Consider the following 20,068-nt stretch of genomic DNA (forward strand, 5'->3'; position numbering starts at 1 on the left):
GAAAGATACCAGTTACCCATTTGCCTTTGATTGGAGAACCAAATTCTTTGAAAAGTAAAAGGTTCGGCAAATTATTGAGGAGTCACAGTCAGGCCCAATGTCGATTCAGATTTTATACAACATTAAAAAGGGTTTTCATTTAAAGTCCAACCCTCTACCGATGTCGGGCATCTTCTTCGACTTCCATTATCCATAATGCATAGAATATGAACTCAAAAGGAATTTGACTTAATTAATAGTAGGGAGGTCAACTGCTTCCAGGCAAGCCAGTTCTATTCATTTGGTTCCTGCAGAGAGCCAAGACCCATCCAAATCCATGGTTTTTGAAGCAGACAAATAAAGTTGCGTAGTCATATACTCCAATATACAAGGGCGGACAGGTTCAGTGCGAGCATTGATTAGATCAAAATGAAAGCTCTAATTAACCATGCATGCATGATTAGATGTTGAAAGATAAGAATCAAGCCCTCCTTGATGGCGTGGGACCCGTTGTATTCTCAAAGTTTCAGCGTCCAACGTTCCTTGTTTTCGACCACAAAAAAGGAACCCGTCTCCAAAGACCAGAACATGGCTCCCCAAAACCACGCACTTCCTACGATCCAATTTTATTTTATTTTATTTTTTCTGGCTCCTAGTATTTGAAGTTATTTTATTGCTTCGACATGTGTTAGGCATAATTCAAAGGAAGATGAATTGTGGGGAACCTTCTATGCTCAATCATTCACAATATACAAATTGAAACAAATCCCCATTATGTTGAGAATATGAAAAACTCAGTTCCACCCGCCGCGAAGTGCCAACAACTATACCTCCACATGCTTATATTTCTTGCCAAACTACTTATAATCTAACCCCCGCTGTAATACCGATGTCGGGCTACATTTCAACATCTGTCTTCGACTAAATCCATAATCTATGCATAGAATATGAACTCAAAAAGGAATTTGACTTTAATTAATAGTAGGGAGGTCAACTGCTTCCAGGCAAAGCCATGTTCTATTCATTTGGTTCCTGCAGAGAGCCAAGACCCATCCAAATCCATGGTTTTTGAAGCAGACAAATAAAGTTGCGTAGTCATATACTCCAATATACAAGGGCGGACAGGTTCAGTGCGAGCATTGATTAGATCAAAATGAAAGCTCTAATTAACCATGCATGCATGATTAGATGTTGAAAGAATAAGAATCAAGCCCTCCTTGATGGCGTTGGGGACCCGTTGTATTCTCAAAGTTTCAGCGTCCAACGTTCCTTGTTTTCGACCACAAAAAAGGAACCCGTCTCCAAAGACCCAGACATGGCTCCCCAAAACCACGCACTTCCTCTACGATCCAATTTTATTTTATTTTATTTTTTGTCTGGCTCCTAGTATTTGAAGTTATTTTATTGCTTCGACATGTGTTAGGCATAATTCAAAAGGAAGATGAATTGTGGGGAACCTTCTATGCTCAATCATTTCACAATATACAAAATTGAAACGATACCAAATCCCACGTTATTATTATATTGTTAGAGAATATGAAAACTCAGTTCCACCCGCCGCGAAGTGCCAACAACTATACCTCCACATGCTTATATTTCTTGCCAAACTACTTATAATCTAACCCCCGCTGTAATAACTCATTATTAAAATATAAAAGATTATCCCACTGGGTCCAATGCATTTCCTACAAAAATGTGGATCGTAATTGTCTCCGTTAATTTAAGACTGCAAACGCTATTATCATGATTTAATCCAATCCAAAGACAAGTGTCGCTGAATTTAGCCAATTGCCTGATGGCTTGATGTTGGTGGAAGGATGCAAATTTAATTGGAGGCCGTGGAATACGGCACAGTATCATTTTATGTAAATGCTTTAAACGAATCAAATTTAAGAAATATGTAAACGACATGATGGATGTATTTGAACTGCTAAACGATTCTCAGCATTAGTTAACTAAATCATTATTATCAGCTAACCAACACTATTTTATTGGATGCCGACTCAAACCATATTTCTAATACCCACAGCTGTGTTTGCAATTAGTTTATTTTATAATCAACCAAATAATATGGCAATAGCGACTTGTCGTTTAAAATATTATTACTGAATTTTTTACCCCATGGTAACTCTGATTCGTTTCCATAATATCAAGTAACAAAATCCTAGGATTAAAAAGTCAATTGTAAGCCAAATTAATCTCCGTTCACTAAGGTAAAAATTAGTATTTACAGTTCGGGTTGGCGGTTGACTAGTATAGGGATTTAATTTCGTTATTGACGGGTTCAGTGTCGAGGATGAAGGCGGTGACAGTGGCAATGGGTGGGCGAGTGGAAAAAACGTGGGACATCCCCGCCATTGCCCAACACGTTGCTTAAGATGAATGCTCCAACCAAACGACGTGCGATTCAAGCCCTGTCTCTTTGGTCCCACACAGAACAGGCACGGATTTGGGATCCAAGCATCGAGGAAACTGACCAAGTATACCATTTCCCACCTTTAACTTCACTTTAAAGTTATGTTCAAAGGATTTTATACACAAAACAAGGAATGCTGGAGAGATAGGTTTGGTTTACTAATGAACCTGTTCAGCATCTTTTGCCTTATATTTAGTTTTAGTCATCGAAGGATTATTTTTAAAAACACTTTTATTTATTTTAAATTCTACTTTCATTAAATTAAAACGTGTGTTAATTTATCGTAGTATTTATGAACTAAAACATTAAGAATAAAAATAAATAATGCACATATACATTTACAAAAATGATAATCGGTGCACTAGACACTCAAATAACAAGTCTTTTTTAGAACTAATCCTAATCCTAATCCTAAACATTCACTTTTACTTTATCACACCATTTTTTTTATAATTATTGTCTAAAATAAACCATACTTAACAATTTTAATCATCAATTAAGCATACACACTAACCTCGATATAATCTTATTCTATAAAATTTATAATTTCTCAGATTATGTTTAAATAACTTAAAGACTTTAAATGTAACAATCGAGTCTATATAATTTGACTTCATAAATTGAAATATAATAACTAAATAGATTTGTTCTTTATCTGTATGCTTTCAACTCAAGTCCTCCCATCATCATCTTAATAAGAGTGACTCTTGAATTATCACAATATTCATTTTGATTGAATCTAATTATCACAATATTGTAGGTGGTTATAGAAAATTGTTTTAATTGGAATCAAATATTACTACAATGTTATAAATATTTATAATTAAATTTAAAATAGAAATTCCATCAACTAGACTTGAAAAAATTCAAATAAAATATGACTTATAAATATGACTCATCAACTCAAAATATTTTGACACGATTCGATCAGATATTCACTCCGATCCCTACCTTTAAATAAAATAATATGATTCATAATTTTTACCATGCACCTGGATTTAGACGGAAAAGAAATGATAGGTGATGTATGTTTGTAGAAACTAGGCCTATGGTTAAAGGTTTCAAATGAAAATAAGTGACTAAATTATATCATAAAATATGATTTGGTGTTTAAAGAATTTTTTGTCGAAAAGATATATCTAATGTTTCTAACGTTATATTTGTAGGTGTCTAGACTTTAACCGACGTTAAAAATCTTTGAGAGCGACATGTGTCACGTTATGATAATTATGAGAATTTTTATTTAAAATAAAAATATTTTTTTTTAAACTAATTTTTTTAAATTTTAAAAAAACCCAAAACTTTTAAAACCTTAATTTTAATCCCTTGACCACCGTCGGCTGCCACCAACTCCGTTAATCAGCTGAACACCCAAGGATGTGTGACCGACCAACCACTCACGACCAAAATCCTTGTACTTTTGCAACTGATCGAACACCTAAAAATGGTGTAAATGAAATATTTTATTTTAGGGTTTTGAATTCCTAAAAATCTTTTAGATCGATCGTGATAATTAATCATTTGATCAAATGTAGGGATCAACTGTTTGTCGTTTATTTAGTCGTGGTAGAGACTGTAACAATCAAACGTTAAATTTTTGTTTAATGATATTAACGATTTGAGACAAATAAAATAACAAATTATAATTAAAAATACAAAAATATCTCAAAAAATATTTTATAGAACAAATCGATACAAATAATATAATTAGTGGCAATAGCCTAAACAAATCCCTAACCAAAAAAAGTGAAAAATAGAATTTTAAAAAGCTTTTAGAAATTCTCCAACTGATGACGGTCGTTTACTTTCCAATTCAAACTGAAAAAAAAAGAGCCACCGGACAGGGCATTTCCGTAATACCACCCGTTCCAGAGCCCTTTATTTATATTTAATCTCCTCTTGACTTCTTACATCAAATCCCCTTCCTCCCCATCGCCACTCTGCCTCAAACACGTCGGCGACTTGGGCTACCCACGATTTGCCTAAGAGATTCATTTAGAAATTTATCCTTTTTTTATCTTATAATTTGAGTTTAGTTTTTTTTTTGTTTCGAAATCGAAGGCCGATGGGGTCGGAGCTCATATACAGAGGACATGAGACCCAGCCTGCTTCTGATTCATATTCACCTAAACCGGACAAACCATGGTCCTCCGTCACACGCGCCGCCCGTTACTTGCTCCGTGAGCAGCGCCTCCTCTTCGTGCTATTCGGCATTGCCATAGCCACCCTGATCTTCACCATCTTCCCAACCTCACGTGCTCCGCTCGTTCCCCACACTAACACCCCGATCCTCGATTCCATCAACTACTTCCCCATCGAAACCCAGAACAAGTTCTCCTACCAACACCGTCTGGGTTTCGGATCGGGCAATCCGACCGGTAAGATTCCTTTGGGGCTGAAGCGTAAGGGTCTGAGGATCGTCGTAACGGGTGGAGCCGGATTCGTAGGGTCACACCTGGTGGACCGTTTGATAGCAAGAGGAGACAGCGTGATCGTGGTCGATAATTTCTTCACCGGAAGGAAAGAGAACGTCATGCACCATTTCGGGAATCCGAACTTCGAGCTCATCCGACACGACGTCGTTGAGCCTCTGCTCTTGGAAGTTGATCAGATCTACCATCTCGCTTGCCCTGCTTCTCCTGTTCATTACAAATTCAATCCCGTCAAAACTATCATATCCTTTTTTTCACTATTTATTTTACTCAATATTTAATTTTCAAATTCCTATATGTTTTTGCATTATTCGATCTTGTTTTGTCCTTAATTCGAATGTGGTTTTTACAAGACAAATGTGGTGGGAACACTGAACATGTTAGGTCTGGCAAAAAGAGTCGGTTCCAGGTTCTTGTTAACTAGTACCAGTGAAGTCTACGGAGATCCTCTGCAACATCCTCAGAAGGAAACTTACTGGGGCAACGTTAACCCCATCGGTTAGTTTTTTGGAACTGAGTTTGGTTCGGTTTACACAACTTTTTGTTTCTGAAGTTGTAAAGAGTATTACCGGCATCGGCGCTGTAGAAATTTTTAGATCTTGTGGAGCATTTCACGCGAAACCCGTGATCAGTGGCCTTTGGCCCAACAAATTCTGCTTTTTATCCCACGTTTTTCACATCTGCTATCACTTCTTTTTCCTTTTTCTGGGTTTTGGAACGGTGAGAAAAGAAAACCGACAATATGCGGGTGGTGCTGTTTGTTGTGACTGTAAATTTGGAGTTTAGTATCGATTTAGATTTGTTTGGTCCTGCTTAAGTTCTGGAATTGTTTACATTTTTAATCTGCTTTTCTGGAACCAACCAAATAAATTGATTTGAATGTTCAATGACAGGTGTCCGAAGCTGTTACGATGAGGGAAAGCGTACTGCTGAAACGTTGACAATGGATTATCACAGAGGAGCCGGCGTTGAGGTTTACCTAACATACTTCTTAAGCTTAATTAATTAAAAAGATTAGATATTTTATTCTCGCCGACACAGTATGATCTCTACTATTCCCGTGTTTTATATTGATTTTTTTACTGTTTCAGGTTAGGATTGCCAGAATCTTTAACACTTACGGACCTCGTATGTGCATCGATGACGGTCGCGTCGTTAGCAACTTTGTTGCTCAGGTACCCTTTTTATTCCTTTCGGCAATTTAGTTAAAAGAAAGTATTGGATTGTTCAAGTGTAGTTGTTTATCTGACTAACTAAATAATATTTCATATTTGCAGGCTTTAAGGAAGGAGCCATTGACTGTGTATGGTGATGGGAAGCAGACAAGGAGTTTCCAATATGTTTCTGATCTGGTAAAACTATGTTTATTGTCTGAATTTGGGGTAGGCTAGATTTGTGAGGTATTGTATCCGGGTCCGGTATTATCTGGTTGAAACTAAATCTCTGGGCTGAAACAGGTGGAGGGTCTGATGCGTTTGATGGAAGGAGAACACGTTGGACCTTTTAACCTTGGAAACCCAGGTGAATTCACCATGCTTGAGCTTGCTGAGGTAAATCATTTTCTTTTTCCCCTGCCTAAATTAATATTTACTACATTCAATGGAAAGTCAGGGGGGTTATTACGTTATAGGTGGTACAAGAAACGATTGACCCGAATGCGAAGATAGAGTTCAGGCCAAACACAGAAGATGATCCACACAAGAGGAAGCCTGATATCGGAAGAGCCAAGGAGTTGCTCGGTTGGGAACCCAAGGTGTCGCTCCGAAAGGGTCTACCTCTCATGGTTTCGGATTTTCGGCAACGTATCTTTGGTGATCACAAGGAGGGCGGCACCACCACCAAGAATGCTGCCTCATCAGCTTAAGGTTGCATATATATACTCTCTCACAGAAACATGGATTGCAGAAAAAGAGCTTTCCCCCATTGAAACAATTAAGGTCATACTTCTGAGGAAGCAGCAGGAACGGGAAGTCTCTTTATAGTAGATGTGGGATGGAGTTTTTTTTTTTACATTTATTTGTTTGCTATCTTTGTAGTTTTCGATGTCTCTTCCCCTTTTGAAAACTTAATTTTACAGTGAGCTTTACGGATCTAAAAAAGTTGCAGTATTTTACCCTACCTTTTAATTAAAGATGCTTATGTTTAGAATCTGCACAAAGGACGTGACAACATATAATCGAAGATGATGCATGTTAACTTTGAAAATCAAGTCTCCTCTTAGTGATTATGTATATTTTTATCAAGTTTTTTTCTTAAAATTTTACAAGTTATCATTAAGTTTCATTTTTTAATTTACTATAATATATATATATGTTTGTGTGTGTGTATTCCTCATATTTTTCTGAAGTTATCATTCAATATGCTTAGATGATTATTGAGATGGATTGCTATATATATAATATTTAAAAGGGTACACTACAAAAATGATCACTAAAGTTTAATTAAGTTTCTGTTTTTTTCATTGAAGTTTCAAAAGTAATAAATTTGTCATTAACATTGTCGATTTGTAATAAATTGATCACTTGTTGTTAACAGCTATTACTTGGGTGACAAAATGTTGATGTGACGAGGCACGTTAAGCCGGTGACTTCGAACATTTTATCACACATTTGACTCCCCAAAACATTTTACCAACGTTTTCCTTCTTTCTCTTTCTCATTCTTCACTCACCATGCAACCACCACCATGAATATGAGTATTACAAAACTTACTACTGCAACAGCTGATGATCGGTGACCCTTTGAAGTTGTGAGTACAGTTTTAATTACGCTGGTCGTAATGGGAATCTCGTCATTCAGCTTCTTAATTTCTATCATGGTAGAGAATGATGGATTGAAGAGGTAAACTTCTTCATTTCTATACATTTACTACACTCTCTTATCTTTTATATCACCGATTCCCTTTCTTTTCCTCTCTGGTACTTTTACTTGAACTTTGTCCATAGCTTATTTCATAATTGTAACACCCCAAATACCAATTTAGTCATTTTATATCGACCCATTAATTTATTTAATAGATTTATTATATCATGAAGGTCCACTAGTTCAAAATTTAGTTTAATTAGGTATGAAATCAACCTTGTAGAAGATAAAAAGGGGATTTTTAAGCTTAGAATAAAATGAGAGGGGCCTAACGGGTAATTTCCTTATCGAGGCAAATATGACTGATTTTTTGGGAGGATTTTATACTTCTTGCCTTGACCTTTTTGGGCAATGTGCCAAACCATCTTTTCTTCTCTCATTTCCCAAAACTTTCGTTTCTTCTCTTCTTATTCTATTTTTCTTTCTTCTATTTTTCTTTCTTGTCCCAAGTTAGAGAACTTGGATAAAAGGTTCTATCTTTCTTCTTCATCAACACCCATCCGAAATCTAGAGGTAAGATTCACGATATAGAGTTTTTGAGATTCATGAAAAGCTCACCATGTCTATAAATGGTGATATTGAGCTCTCATGGAGTTTTGGGAGGGTTTTAGCCCCAAAGGCTTCCTCTATTGATTTTTATTAGTTTTTTTATGTGGTTTAGTTTTTGGTTAACAACAATTATTCTTCTTTTTCATGTTAGAATTGTTGGTTGGCTTTTGGGTGATGAAAAAGTGGTGCAAAGACCCCCTCATTGAGCTAGGTTAAGAAAATGTTGATCATTATGTAAGATATAGACGTCTGTGGGTTGCTAGGAGTTGAGGTAACACACTATAACTCTTTCTTACTACTTGTAGTGCATAACATTTAGTATAGCTTTCTTGTATGAGTATAGTGAAACATGTGGGGGTTGGGTTCTTGATTTGTTATTATAGAAATTTTGGATGTTACTTTAGTGTAAAAATGATGCATAATGACCCCTAATAACTTACATAAGCTTTAATAATCAACTTAGTCCTTAACATAAGTGTTTAGGGTGAGTTTGAGGGTGTTTCTCGAGCCAAATAGGGTATTTTGGGGTTGCAACATCGATAATGTATGAATAGTATCGATATTATTCATATTTTGGGTGAAATTAAGCTATTTTATAAGGGAAGTAACGATATTGTTGATGGGAGTACCGATACTCTTCCTTTGAAAAACACAAAAGGTGATTTTTGGGTCTTTTTTTAAGTGAATTTTGGTATCGATACTCAAGGGAGTATTAATACTACCTGAAAGAGTATCAATACTACGTGAAAGAGTATCAATACTACATTAAGGGTATCGATACTAAGAGTATTTTAGAAGACTTACGAGGTCATTTTTGGTACCGGTACTTAGGGAGAGTATGATTGTTTAGTGGACTTTTAGATGTCTAATAAACTCGAGAGTGAGAAGTTTGATAGTTATTGAGGTTAAACATTCTAGCTCAAGTGTGGGAAATTCGTAAAATGCCTTTAGAGGACTGAAATTACCAATTTGCCTATAGTTGTGAATAGTGCCCTATAAGGGTCCAAAATTTCCTCTAAAAGTGTAAGACCTTAAGAAATGGGGTAATATATTTTTTATTGCTCGTTAACCTTGGATTGAAGTTGAAATACCCTCGAATAGATAAAATGACCAAAATATCCCTGATTCATAATAAGTGATAAGAAAAAGCCTAAGAGCACAATATTAAAAAGGTGTTAAGACTCTAGTAATTAATGAAGTACTCTTTTCATAAGCCTTAAACATCTGGTATACTTGTGAATGGGGTAAATTACTAGAATACCCTTGGAGATGGTCTAAGATTTTTGAATTGCCCTTTTGGGCCTTAGTGAATGAAATCATTAATACGAGTAATAAATGAGTTACATATTGGTTGAATAATGATATCAGACATTTAGCTCTATAATGAGATCTTGTTCATGAAGACTTAGTAAGAATAGTACAAATGACTAATATTAGGGTTTTTAGCTTGGTAGTATCGATACTCTATTCACAAAATATCGATATTGTTTGTCAAGTATCGATACCAAAGGGCGAGGTATTGATACTAACATTAAGTCACAGATTTCAATAGCCATTTTTTGTATCGGTACCCATAATGATATTGATACCTAGTAGAGAAGTATTGATACTCCAAGTAAAAGTATCAATGCTCTGAAGCCTCCTCAGGTTAAAGAATACAGTTTTGATATTGGTACCAAGGGTGGGTATTTGTAACACCCTTAACTCGTATACGTGTAATGATACGAGTTAAAGATGTCACTCTAATTATTCAAAATATTTTTGTAACCCAAACCGGGTAAAATTTTTGTTTCTTTCAAATATTGCCAATTCTTAACCTTTATTATAAAATAAGTAATTAGAAAAAATCAAGATAAAATTTCGATTTCTATTTCAAATCTGGTTTTAGGCAATAACAGATAGTTATGCTCTATTTTATATAATAAATAAAATTGTCTATAACTGTCTGATTAAAATCCAATCAATCAATATTTAAAACATAGTTTAATATCAAAATATTTATTCATACTATTAATGATATTAATTACTAACCATATTTATAAATTTACAAATATTTCTTACTCGTATACATACCAGCTAGAAAATTTGGAACACAATAGGATGTCATCACTGTTAGCAATAAATATTCCTTGGTGATTGATGCTAAGCTCATCTCCTTACTCCTTTCGCTTTCTTTTTACCTACGCGTGAAAATCATCACACAATAAGTATACACTTAGTAAGACAATCATAGAAATGTTCAAGGCAATGCAATACATAATTGTAACAATAATAATATTTAATGCATCATGATCACTTTACCTGTATTTTCAATCATGCTACTAATATTAACATGAAATGAATCACATATAAAATTTCTTACCAATATACTTGCCTTTTATTTCATAAGCTCTTAAGCTTATTTACATGCTTTTCATTTATTACCCAATAAACCATAGCCCAAAATATAAACCTATGAGGATCCCGATATTCGAGCCAAATATATGCACAGTAGTGGTAAACTTGCACTAAGCTTACGCTCTAGTATTGATCCGGATATGACACATAGAGTCATGCCCACCACCTATACTAGGTTTACACTCTAGTGTTGATCCGGATATGACACATAAGGTTGTGCCCACCACCTGCACTAAGTGTCCTTGTATACTATAATGCTGAAACATGCAGTTGTCGGACTCCTATGACATGTCATCAATACCACTGACCCTCATACTTGGGCATATAGTCTATATTTATTCAATCCATCCATAGCAAAATATATTAATATAATTTCACATTAGGCAGTTCATACCCGAAATGTCATATATATATATATATATATAATAACTAATGATCGATGCATTTCTTAATCAACCTTTTCCATATTAAGAATATGTCAAATATATAATAAATGACATAAATATCATGCCAATATAGATAAGGTAGACTTATCACAAGTCATACCCGATGATTTAGAAAGCATCCATGTATAATGTTATGCATGCCTTGCCCTCGCTTTGACATTATAAACAAGTCAAAATATAAGCTTACTAAGCTTCAACTTAATCATTTACTTTTGATTTGGTTAAATTTCAAAATTTATCACAATTTCATATCTTGACAGTTTGCACTACCTTGAAATAAATATTATTATGTATTAATCTACACCTTTAAAAATTATTTCGTTTATACCAATGGAAATTAGACTCGAATAAAAATCTAACCATATAAGGAACTCCTTCTAGTTCAATTTATAGTGAATTTTCAAAGTTGACTTGCAAAAGCTGTTTTGAGCATAATCTGCTGCCCTGTTTTCTTACCTATCATCGATTAAAAATTAATATCTTTTTGTTTATACCTTGAAATCAATATCCGTTGTTTTTTTTAAAAACTAGACAGATATATTAATCCAACGATATAAATATCATCCTCTAATAATTTCTTTAGAGTTATGATTTTCTTAACTTACTGTTCAAAACACAACTCTAGGCAGATTTCACCAATTTGCAATTTTAGCTTATTCACTAATTCTATTACCTCACCAAATGAATATATATGCAATAATCACAAAACACGTGAAATTTAGGAGTCACTCCTTACCATAGTAACTCCGTCACTGACTTATCGTAAGCCAATGTTCGTTCAATAACATAAGTACAAATTAAATATGCACTCACCTGGTCTCCTTATATTAGATCATGTTTGATCTTGATTTGAAGCACACAATCTGAATGAGCATCATTTACAAAACATATACAATTATAAACCACATATTAGAATCGTACTTACATAGGCAGACATTAGAAAATAAATTCCTAAAAGTCTTTCGATGCTCATTCGATACACTTTTTATGCCACAACATACTTTTTGACCTTAACACTTCTAATTGGCCATTTAAGTTCCTTTTGTTCCAAATTTCACATAACATTTTCACTTAAGTTCCCAACTTTTCCGTATTTGTGATTTTATCCTCAACTTTTTCCAACTTTCCAAAATGGCCTAATTTCACATCCTAACATCAATTTCAACACTATAACACACATTAATCTCATAGTTTTCCATAATTTCTGAATAGGTCCCTCAACTTTCACAAAATTATAAGAGGATCCCTATAACTTTCTAAGGCTTATAAAATTCTTCCTACATTGTTTCCAGCCCTTACATAATTTTTCCATAATTTTTCTCATCCTTAAACACCATGGTCGAATTATTCAAGGTTAGGGTTCCATGATTTTCACTTGATTTCAATTGATTTAGGCATGATATTAACCTCAAATAAACATTTCCAAGCTTCTACAATTAAACCCCTAACCTAATTTCATCAAAGCACACACTTCCCCAAATTAGGGTTTAGGTTAAGAATCATTAATAACATTTCTAGGAGATTTCGGTCATCATACAAGCTTGAAAATGATTCTACAACCTCAATAACCTCAAAACCCATCATTAATTCATAAAACCCTAACATGAAAACAAACCCTAAAATTTGAGAATTTAACACCCAAACATGATTAACCTTCAATAATGGTACCAAATGATAGAGCACTTCGAATAGAACAATTTTCTATTTTACGGTTTAACCCAAAAACCAAAGGAAATTGCTCAAAAATAAAAATAAAATTTCTCTTACCTAGGGCTATGAGGAGCACGAAATGGGGGTTGAAGAATGCATTATTTTCATGAAATTTCTAGTTAATTTCATGTGCATTTGTCATTTAATAAGCTTAAATGAATTTAAAATTCATTTAATTGGGAAATGACAATTTTACCATTAATGAAACTTGATAATTACATCCATACCAAGCCACATGTTACTTATCATCTTTCCAAATTCAAATATGAATAATTATTATTCCCTTTACAATTTTCCCATGCATTTTTCCAAAATTTTCAATCTTTCCATTTTCATCCAACAGTCCAAATTGAACATGAAAATAAATTCTCAAATCCAATGATCCATATTATATTCCATCATTTTATAATATGGAAATAATATTTCTAAGCTTAATTTAATATCATTCAAATTTTCTCAAAATCCTTATTCGATCTGATTTACTGATTTTTTACCGAACTTTAACACTTTCTTGCTTTTAACACAAATTTCGGATCAAAAATTTGATTACAACCAAAACATCATTCACTGGGGTGAAATATTCATTTATGGGATCAAAAACCTGAAAATTAAACTTTTGGTCCTTGAACTTTTGAAAATTACCTTTTTTGGTCTATAAACTTTCTAAACTTTATACTTTGGCCACTAATTTTTCAAATTTTACATTTTGGTCACTAACCAAAATTTTGGGGTGTTACAGTATTGATATTGTAGGGTTGATATCGATACTAAATAGCTTAGTATCGATACCATCGTATAGAATTGGGCAAGAAACCCAACTTTAACGTATGGGCTCGAGCAGGGGGTCTAGGATCACTGAAACTCCTCTAATGAACTTATAAGTAAGAAAAACTAATGAATACAATAAAAGCTTAAGAATCTTATTTATAAGATGCCATACGACTTACTCTTACATAACGTTCTAGGAAAAAAAAAGACCAAGATAGTAGCAAGTGAAGGGATAACCTCACCCAATTGTGTTTAGCTATGATAGTGAGTAGTTGAGCCACCTTGTTTGTCATTGCATGGCATTGATTGATGTGTGTTGCCTATGGGAACCCTATCATGTTTGTGTGTACGATCGTCTTGTTTGTTTGAATATCTGGATATGTCTTAGTCAGTACTAAGGCACTTTAGTTGCGGGCGTGAGGCTCGAACACTCATGAGGAGTGAGTTAGCCGGGTGTTGTTTTCCGATGTATAAATTTTAGAATCTCACCCTAGGTAGGCTAGAGGGGGTGTCCTGAGATGCAACGAAACCCTCCGACCACACCATGATGCCTACCTTAGTATATGTGTTTGATGATTGTGTGTTGCATGTGATGATATATAATAGCATGATACTATGGTTAAACACAAGATTATGTATACTTATTGCGAGGCCCTTAGTAGTAGACTAAGGGAAGCATGATACTCAAATAATTATGATAGTAGATGTACCTTGAATAGATGCCTTAGTAGAATTGATGACATAGTGGTATTACTTCTATGACTATACTTGTTAGCATGCTTATTTTATGAATGCATGTAGTATAGTAGAGGTATTGCGTGGTACGAGGCTTGCGAGCTCAGCGTTCAAAATGTGTTTTCGTTCGCAAGTTTTAGGTTTCATGAAGTGCAAGTGGACAACTATATAATCGGATGAGACTCCGCGAAGTACCAGAGTACAGTGATGAGGACTTAGTGGGCATGTGGAGGCCATGATTTAAAATGAGTCAACTTGTAATATTTTAATTATTATTTTATTTATGTTATGGTTAAAATATAGATTTGGTCACTTTTGTTTCAATTTTATAAATGTATGATCACTCAATGTAAAAAATTTAATATGTCGTCACTGTTGTTTCATTTTAATTAAGATGTGGTCACTGGGATGTTAACCTCTGTTAGTTTGATGATGTAACACGTTAGTAAAAGGGTTTATTTTTACTTGAACCCCTAAACTTTAGATAAAATATTAATTATGGACCATTTTATAAATTTAAAGTAATTTAGGGACAAAGTTCTAATTTACCCTTTTTATATGTTTTCTTCTACAAACCCCATCTTCTTCCCTCTTCTCTACAACAGTGACCCTCGCAGACCTAAACCCACACCGTTCAGAGTATTTACCACTGATGAACGGTAGTTGGCGGCGTGGATTTAAACCTGCAAGGGTCACGACTGGAGAGAAGAGGGAAGAAGATGGGGTTGGGAGAAGAAAACATATAAAAAGGGTAAATTAGAGCTTTGTCCCTAAATTACTTTGAATTTATAAAATAGTTCATAATTAGTATTTTATCTAAAGTTCAAGGGTTAAAGTAAAAATTAAACCCTGTTACTCACGTTCCACGTCGTCAAACTAGCGGAGGTTAATGTCCCAGTGACCATGTCTTAATTAAAAGGAAAAAAAAGTGACCACATATTAACATTTTTTGATCGAGTGATCGTACATTTATAAAATTGAAACAAAAGTGACCAACTCTATAGTTTACCCTTATTTTATCTACCGGGTTTTTAAATTGGAGCTTTGCTTTTGTAAATGGTTATGGTTTCATACATTGTGTAAATATCTTTAAAGTGAGTGTGATTTAAAAAAAAATGGTTAGTCATCTCAATGATTTTGTATTACACTCGAATCCATGGAATTTGAGTGTTACAATAACAGTTGGAGAGGCCATGCCTCACCAACTGAGTTCGCATCTGTCTCAACATGGATGAAAGGAGGTGAACTATGACTCATTCGATGATCTAAAATAAACGCAACATATTCTTTATAATCCGCAGAAACTTTTACTGTATATAGAAAATACTAAACATATTAACAGGCAATGCCTTCTGCCACAAAATTACTTGCAGTAGTCCAACTCACCTAACCACATTAAATATAAGTTAAGATGCATGGAGATTTATATTTATTTCCCGTATTATCGATAAAGCAAGAAAATTACAAGTTTAAATTCCGATTATCAGGAAATTTCAATGCTAATAATGAGTCATCAAGGGCCAAAAAGGAATAGCTCATACACCTGCACAAATGCCGCACCAGCTAAAGCTAATATTCATAGCCTGTTATAAGAGGTGATAACAAGGACATGTGTAAACTGTTTAACCTGGTTGTAAATTACTAGAAAAACATAATCAAGCAGAAGTTAATGCACCTTTAACATAAGTATAAAAAGAGATGGAGCAAAGAGGAAGACATTCATCTTTATTGAAACTGCAACACTACACATAAAAAAGAGAAAAAGTAGGATCAACTTCTTTTCTATTCCTTCTTAAAAGGGAATAATTAAAATTGCTTTGATAAAGTAAGCATACTACCTAAAAATAATCAACCTGAATTGCCACCACCCAAAAAGAATGGATGCCATTGCAAAACAGTCATTGAACAAACGAAGCACAAATATTGAGTGAACTCTCTCTAAAAGAAAAAGCAAGCTAAGAGTCCACTAAGAAAGCTGCAAGATATTTTAAGAACAGTGAATTGTTAATAAAAAAGAAAGCACTGATACACGCTCTTATAAAGAATATGTTGCTTTTATTCTAAATCGTCGAATGGGTCATAGTTCACCTCCTTTTATCGATGTTTAGAAAGATGAGAGCTCAGCTGTTGTGGCCTGGCCTCTGTAACTGTTATGAAAGAAACTATGGACATAGTTCAAGTAAAGCTGAAGGATGACAAAGAAGTACCAGAGAGGAAGAGAGAGAACCAGTGATACAAAAGATGATAGAGTGCAACAAATGTATAAAATTGAAAAAGCATACCTGTTCAACCCACCATCCCTACCTCGATAAAAATAATCAAGGATGAAAAGATGAAGGATTATATTCGCATTATGACCAGCTCAGTTAAAGATGGACTTGCAATGCAACTACAAAGAGTCACTAATCGTCGGGTGTTGCACCTATGAGTTTTGTAATGCTTCTCTTCATGGTGAGTGAAGAAGAAGCGGAGATAAAAAAACGTCGATCAAACATTTTGATCAGTCAAATGTGTGATAAAACGTTCCAGGTCACATGTTTAATGAGTCATGTCAACATTTTTAATAGTTCAAAGTTTTCTTGTCGAACGTTGTCTTTCAATTTCTTAAAAAAATATTCTTAATCTTATGTAATCTTATCGAACTAAATTCTAATCATGTTGTATTATTCGTTATCATTTTAATAGTTCAAATTTTCTTTGTTGACTTTATATCGTAATGTTAAATGTTTGTTCTTATAATTTATTTGTCTTAAAATTTTGATATATTCAGTAATTTTATACTTTTGTGTTTATTTGTGAATCAAAATGATCTATTTGATTCAAATTGAATATAATTTAAATAGTTTATATATGTGTGTATATATATATATATTATTTTAATAATATAAATATTATTTCATAAATAGAAAATAGGTAATTTGCATAGATTAAACACGGACGTGAAATTTATTTTTAAAATCAAACCTCCGTCTGGTCCAACTTAGCCCATGAGCAGATGAGCTAATAATGGGCCAAAAGAAAGCTTGTTTTTTTACAATCATTTAATCATCTAAAGCTAAAACATCTCAATTATATATTCAGGAACCCTAAACAAATTCTATCGAACCCAAACAGTTGGGGAAATTTTGAATCACATCTTGCAATATGATCAGTTCTTGAATAGTTTCTCCCTTCAATGGCTTTGCAATATACAGGGTCAGAGACCAACTGTAGTTAACACAATGAGGTTACATTGCCGAGTGATGTCGCGTGTAAGGTCCCTTCAATCTGCTCAAATGCCCCCCGTTTGATTGTGTCCTGCCAATGGCCGTCGCTCCTTCGTCGAATGGTTCAAGAAATTGCTCTAGCGTAGTGCTATGCCTGTCGAGCCAAGCTCTGATATCCGCAAAGACGATCTCGACGTTTTCATCGGACTCTCCCGCCGTCAGCCCGTGCCACATCCCTGGATACAATCTTATGGTCTTGTCCTCGCTTCTTGCTTTCGCGTACAACGCCTTGCTTACTTCTGGGTCTGTCACCGTATCGGCGTCGCCGTGCAGAACAAAGAAGGGGAGCGTCACCTGCCAAAAAACCCAACCCCAAGAATCATATAAGACCGATGATACAACATGTTGAGGCACATATAGGGGAAAGATTTTGAAACCTCATTTAAGCTAGCTTCAATGCTCATGCTGGCTCTAAGCATTTCCAGCGCTGTTTTTAGTCTGGGTTTACCTTGGTATATCAGCTTATTGTTCCTTATCTGCACCAATCATTAAAAATGGATGAATCCAATACGACCAGTCCAAGATTTAAACAAAGAACAATATATACTCACCTCTTCTCGTTTAACAGGGTCTTTGAATGCTGAGTCGATTACATCTCTTGTGGGTACAATCTTCCATTTAGGTATAAACAGTTCCATTTTAGTCAATATATTTACGACCACTGGATGTGGCTTCACATTCTCTGATATCTTACACATAGGTGCAACAAGAACAGCACCATTCCAAAAGGAAGAGTCTTTTTTATGGAGCAGTAGGGCCACTGCACCTCCCATTGACTCTCCGTATAAAAATCTGCTCTTTTCCCTGTATCTTTCCTCAGCTGAAGAATAAACCATAGCGACAGATTAAGGATTTGGGTCATGGATAAGTGATTCGTAGTGTTTAAGAAACATACCGCAGACAGATTTGAAGTATTCATCGCAGTCTTTAACGATGTTTTCAAAATTCTTAATGTAACACCGAGCACCCTGGGATTTTCCATGTCCTTCATAATCAATCCCAAACACGGCATATCCTGCTTTGGCTAGCCTGGTTCCACATTCTGTTAAAATGCCAGAATTGAAAATGTTGGCTTTATTAGGCTTTGCGTATAATTGAAAGAAGTCATGCCAATGTTGATAAGATAAACTTATTTTTGTCTTGTTATATACATTATCTTTGAGGTTACACTTGCACCTATGCATTAGAATGGCGACAAAATTGTAAAAAGGAAGATAATGGCAGACAATATGTAATGGGAAGCTTATACTTTTTTTTTAATTAATATCGGATTACCTTTCATGAATCCACTGCATTCCATGCCATAACCTGCAACCACAATATTGATGTTAATAAAGAATTTAAATTACGACGACGGTCATATTTATCGTGATTATAAACATGATGAGTGTTATTGCAGTAACTGTATCGGACGGTAATAAAATCGCTGTATAGCGGTGGTTATTTCAATTTAGAATTGTTATTTAAATCCCCATTGCTATTAGCGAGTGGTTGTTGAAAGAGAGGGGGCGTACCGTGGCAAAGGAAAACAAGAGCCGTAGGAGAAGAGAAAGGCAACCATCTGCAAGTAAATAACAAAACTCCTCTTGAGTTCTTTATATGCTCCTACAACCCCCACGCAATTATGAAGAGTTAAAAAAGAAAACAAATGAACATCAACAGGCAAGGAGATGGGAATAAATACAGACGAAGAAGAAGCCATTTACCTCTTGGTATTCGATTCTCATACTCATTTCTCCTTGTTTGTTGTTTTCCACACAAGAAAAAAAACTCAGAAAAAGAGGACACGGTCAACGGAAGCAGATAAGGATGATGAGAATGAAGAAAGAAACAAATGAGTTTGGAGAAATCAAAAGATTATAAAGGAAGGAGAGGAGAGGAAGCAAAGGGAAAGAACTATGAGCGAGACAGCGTTACTGGATTGGAGGGAGAGGTTGTTTTGTCGCGTTTCGTCTGGTTTATACAGCTTCCGCTCACCACACAATCTCTAACGCCTGCTCTTCTCTCACCTTTTTTACGTTCATGGTTTTTTACGTTACTATACCGAATGACAGTATTTCCGTTTCATGTTCCCAAATTCCAAGAGATAAAGTAAAATGAAATGATGTCATAGAAATTAATATATATTTATTTGACCTTCATCCACACCGCTCGCTTGATTTTATGGATCTTATTCAGTTTAGGAAGAAATGGTCATCCAACTCAGTTGGTAGAGCAGAAAGTTCTTAACCTTGAGGTTATGGGATCGAGTCTTACGGAGACCATTTCATAATTCGGAGGTCTCTTACGGAAGCTGCTCTCAACCTGGTATTAGGACATTCTACTATCTTACCTCTCCCTTACCCCATACATAGGGAAAAAAGGACAGTCATTTATTCAGTTTAGGAAGATTTTTCAATAACATTCTTAATTGGATTATTTAATTAACATTTTCTTTATTTTATTTATAAAATATATTTAAAATTAATAGATTCCTTAAGTTTAGTGACGGACGAGGTCCAAGGTCTCA

The 20,068-nt window shown here is 34.7% G+C and overlaps 2 protein-coding genes across 2 annotated transcripts; one reads left to right on the forward strand and one right to left on the reverse strand.

Annotated features, from left to right (window-relative positions):
* Window positions 1-4,308: 4,308 nt before the first annotated feature.
* On the forward strand, window positions 4,309-6,926 carry LOC120135358 (UDP-glucuronic acid decarboxylase 2-like). Its single transcript, XM_039151636.1, has 7 exons — window positions 4,309-5,069; window positions 5,178-5,325; window positions 5,721-5,800; window positions 5,919-6,002; window positions 6,105-6,179; window positions 6,285-6,377; window positions 6,458-6,926. Exons 1-7 carry the CDS (start codon window positions 4,461-4,463, stop codon window positions 6,689-6,691), a joined length of 1,323 nt encoding a protein of 440 aa, XP_039007567.1. The 5' UTR covers window positions 4,309-4,460; the 3' UTR covers window positions 6,692-6,926.
* A 10,292-nt stretch (window positions 6,927-17,218) lies between these two features.
* Window positions 17,219-19,536, reverse strand: LOC120135359 (caffeoylshikimate esterase-like). Its single transcript, XM_039151637.1, has 7 exons — window positions 19,266-19,536; window positions 19,074-19,164; window positions 18,835-18,867; window positions 18,455-18,601; window positions 18,111-18,379; window positions 17,937-18,035; window positions 17,219-17,853 (listed from the first exon to the last, which is right to left on the reverse strand). The coding sequence occupies exons 1-7, from the start codon at window positions 19,290-19,292 to the stop codon at window positions 17,521-17,523; spliced, it is 999 nt and encodes a 332-aa protein (XP_039007568.1). The 5' UTR covers window positions 19,293-19,536; the 3' UTR covers window positions 17,219-17,520.
* Window positions 19,537-20,068: the final 532 nt, after the last annotated feature.

Source organism: Hibiscus syriacus, unplaced genomic scaffold, assembly GCF_006381635.1.
Source record: "Hibiscus syriacus cultivar Baekdansim isolate YM2019G1 unplaced genomic scaffold, ASM638163v2 tig00110607_pilon, whole genome shotgun sequence".
Lineage (NCBI taxonomy): Eukaryota > Viridiplantae > Streptophyta > Magnoliopsida > Malvales > Malvaceae > Hibiscus > Hibiscus syriacus.

Bases quoted from the DNA above. Each gene is read 5' to 3' on its own strand.
- LOC120135359 (XM_039151637.1), bottom strand. From the start codon at position 19,292: ATGAGTATGAGAATCGAATACCAAGAG. The intron at 18,868-19,073 runs GTACGCCCCCTC...TTGTGGTTGCAG, and splicing joins TCTTGTTTTCCTTTGCCACG to GTTATGGCATGGAATGCAGT. The intron at 18,036-18,110 runs GTGAGTATATAT...TGATTGGTGCAG, and splicing joins ACCCTGTTAAACGAGAAGAG to ATAAGGAACAATAAGCTGAT.
- LOC120135358 (XM_039151636.1), top strand. From the start codon at position 4,461: ATGGGGTCGGAGCTCATATACAGAGGACATGAGACCCAGCCTGCTTCT. The intron at 5,801-5,918 runs GTTTACCTAACA...TTACTGTTTCAG, and splicing joins ACAGAGGAGCCGGCGTTGAG to GTTAGGATTGCCAGAATCTT. The intron at 6,003-6,104 runs GTACCCTTTTTA...TCATATTTGCAG, and splicing joins TTAGCAACTTTGTTGCTCAG to GCTTTAAGGAAGGAGCCATT.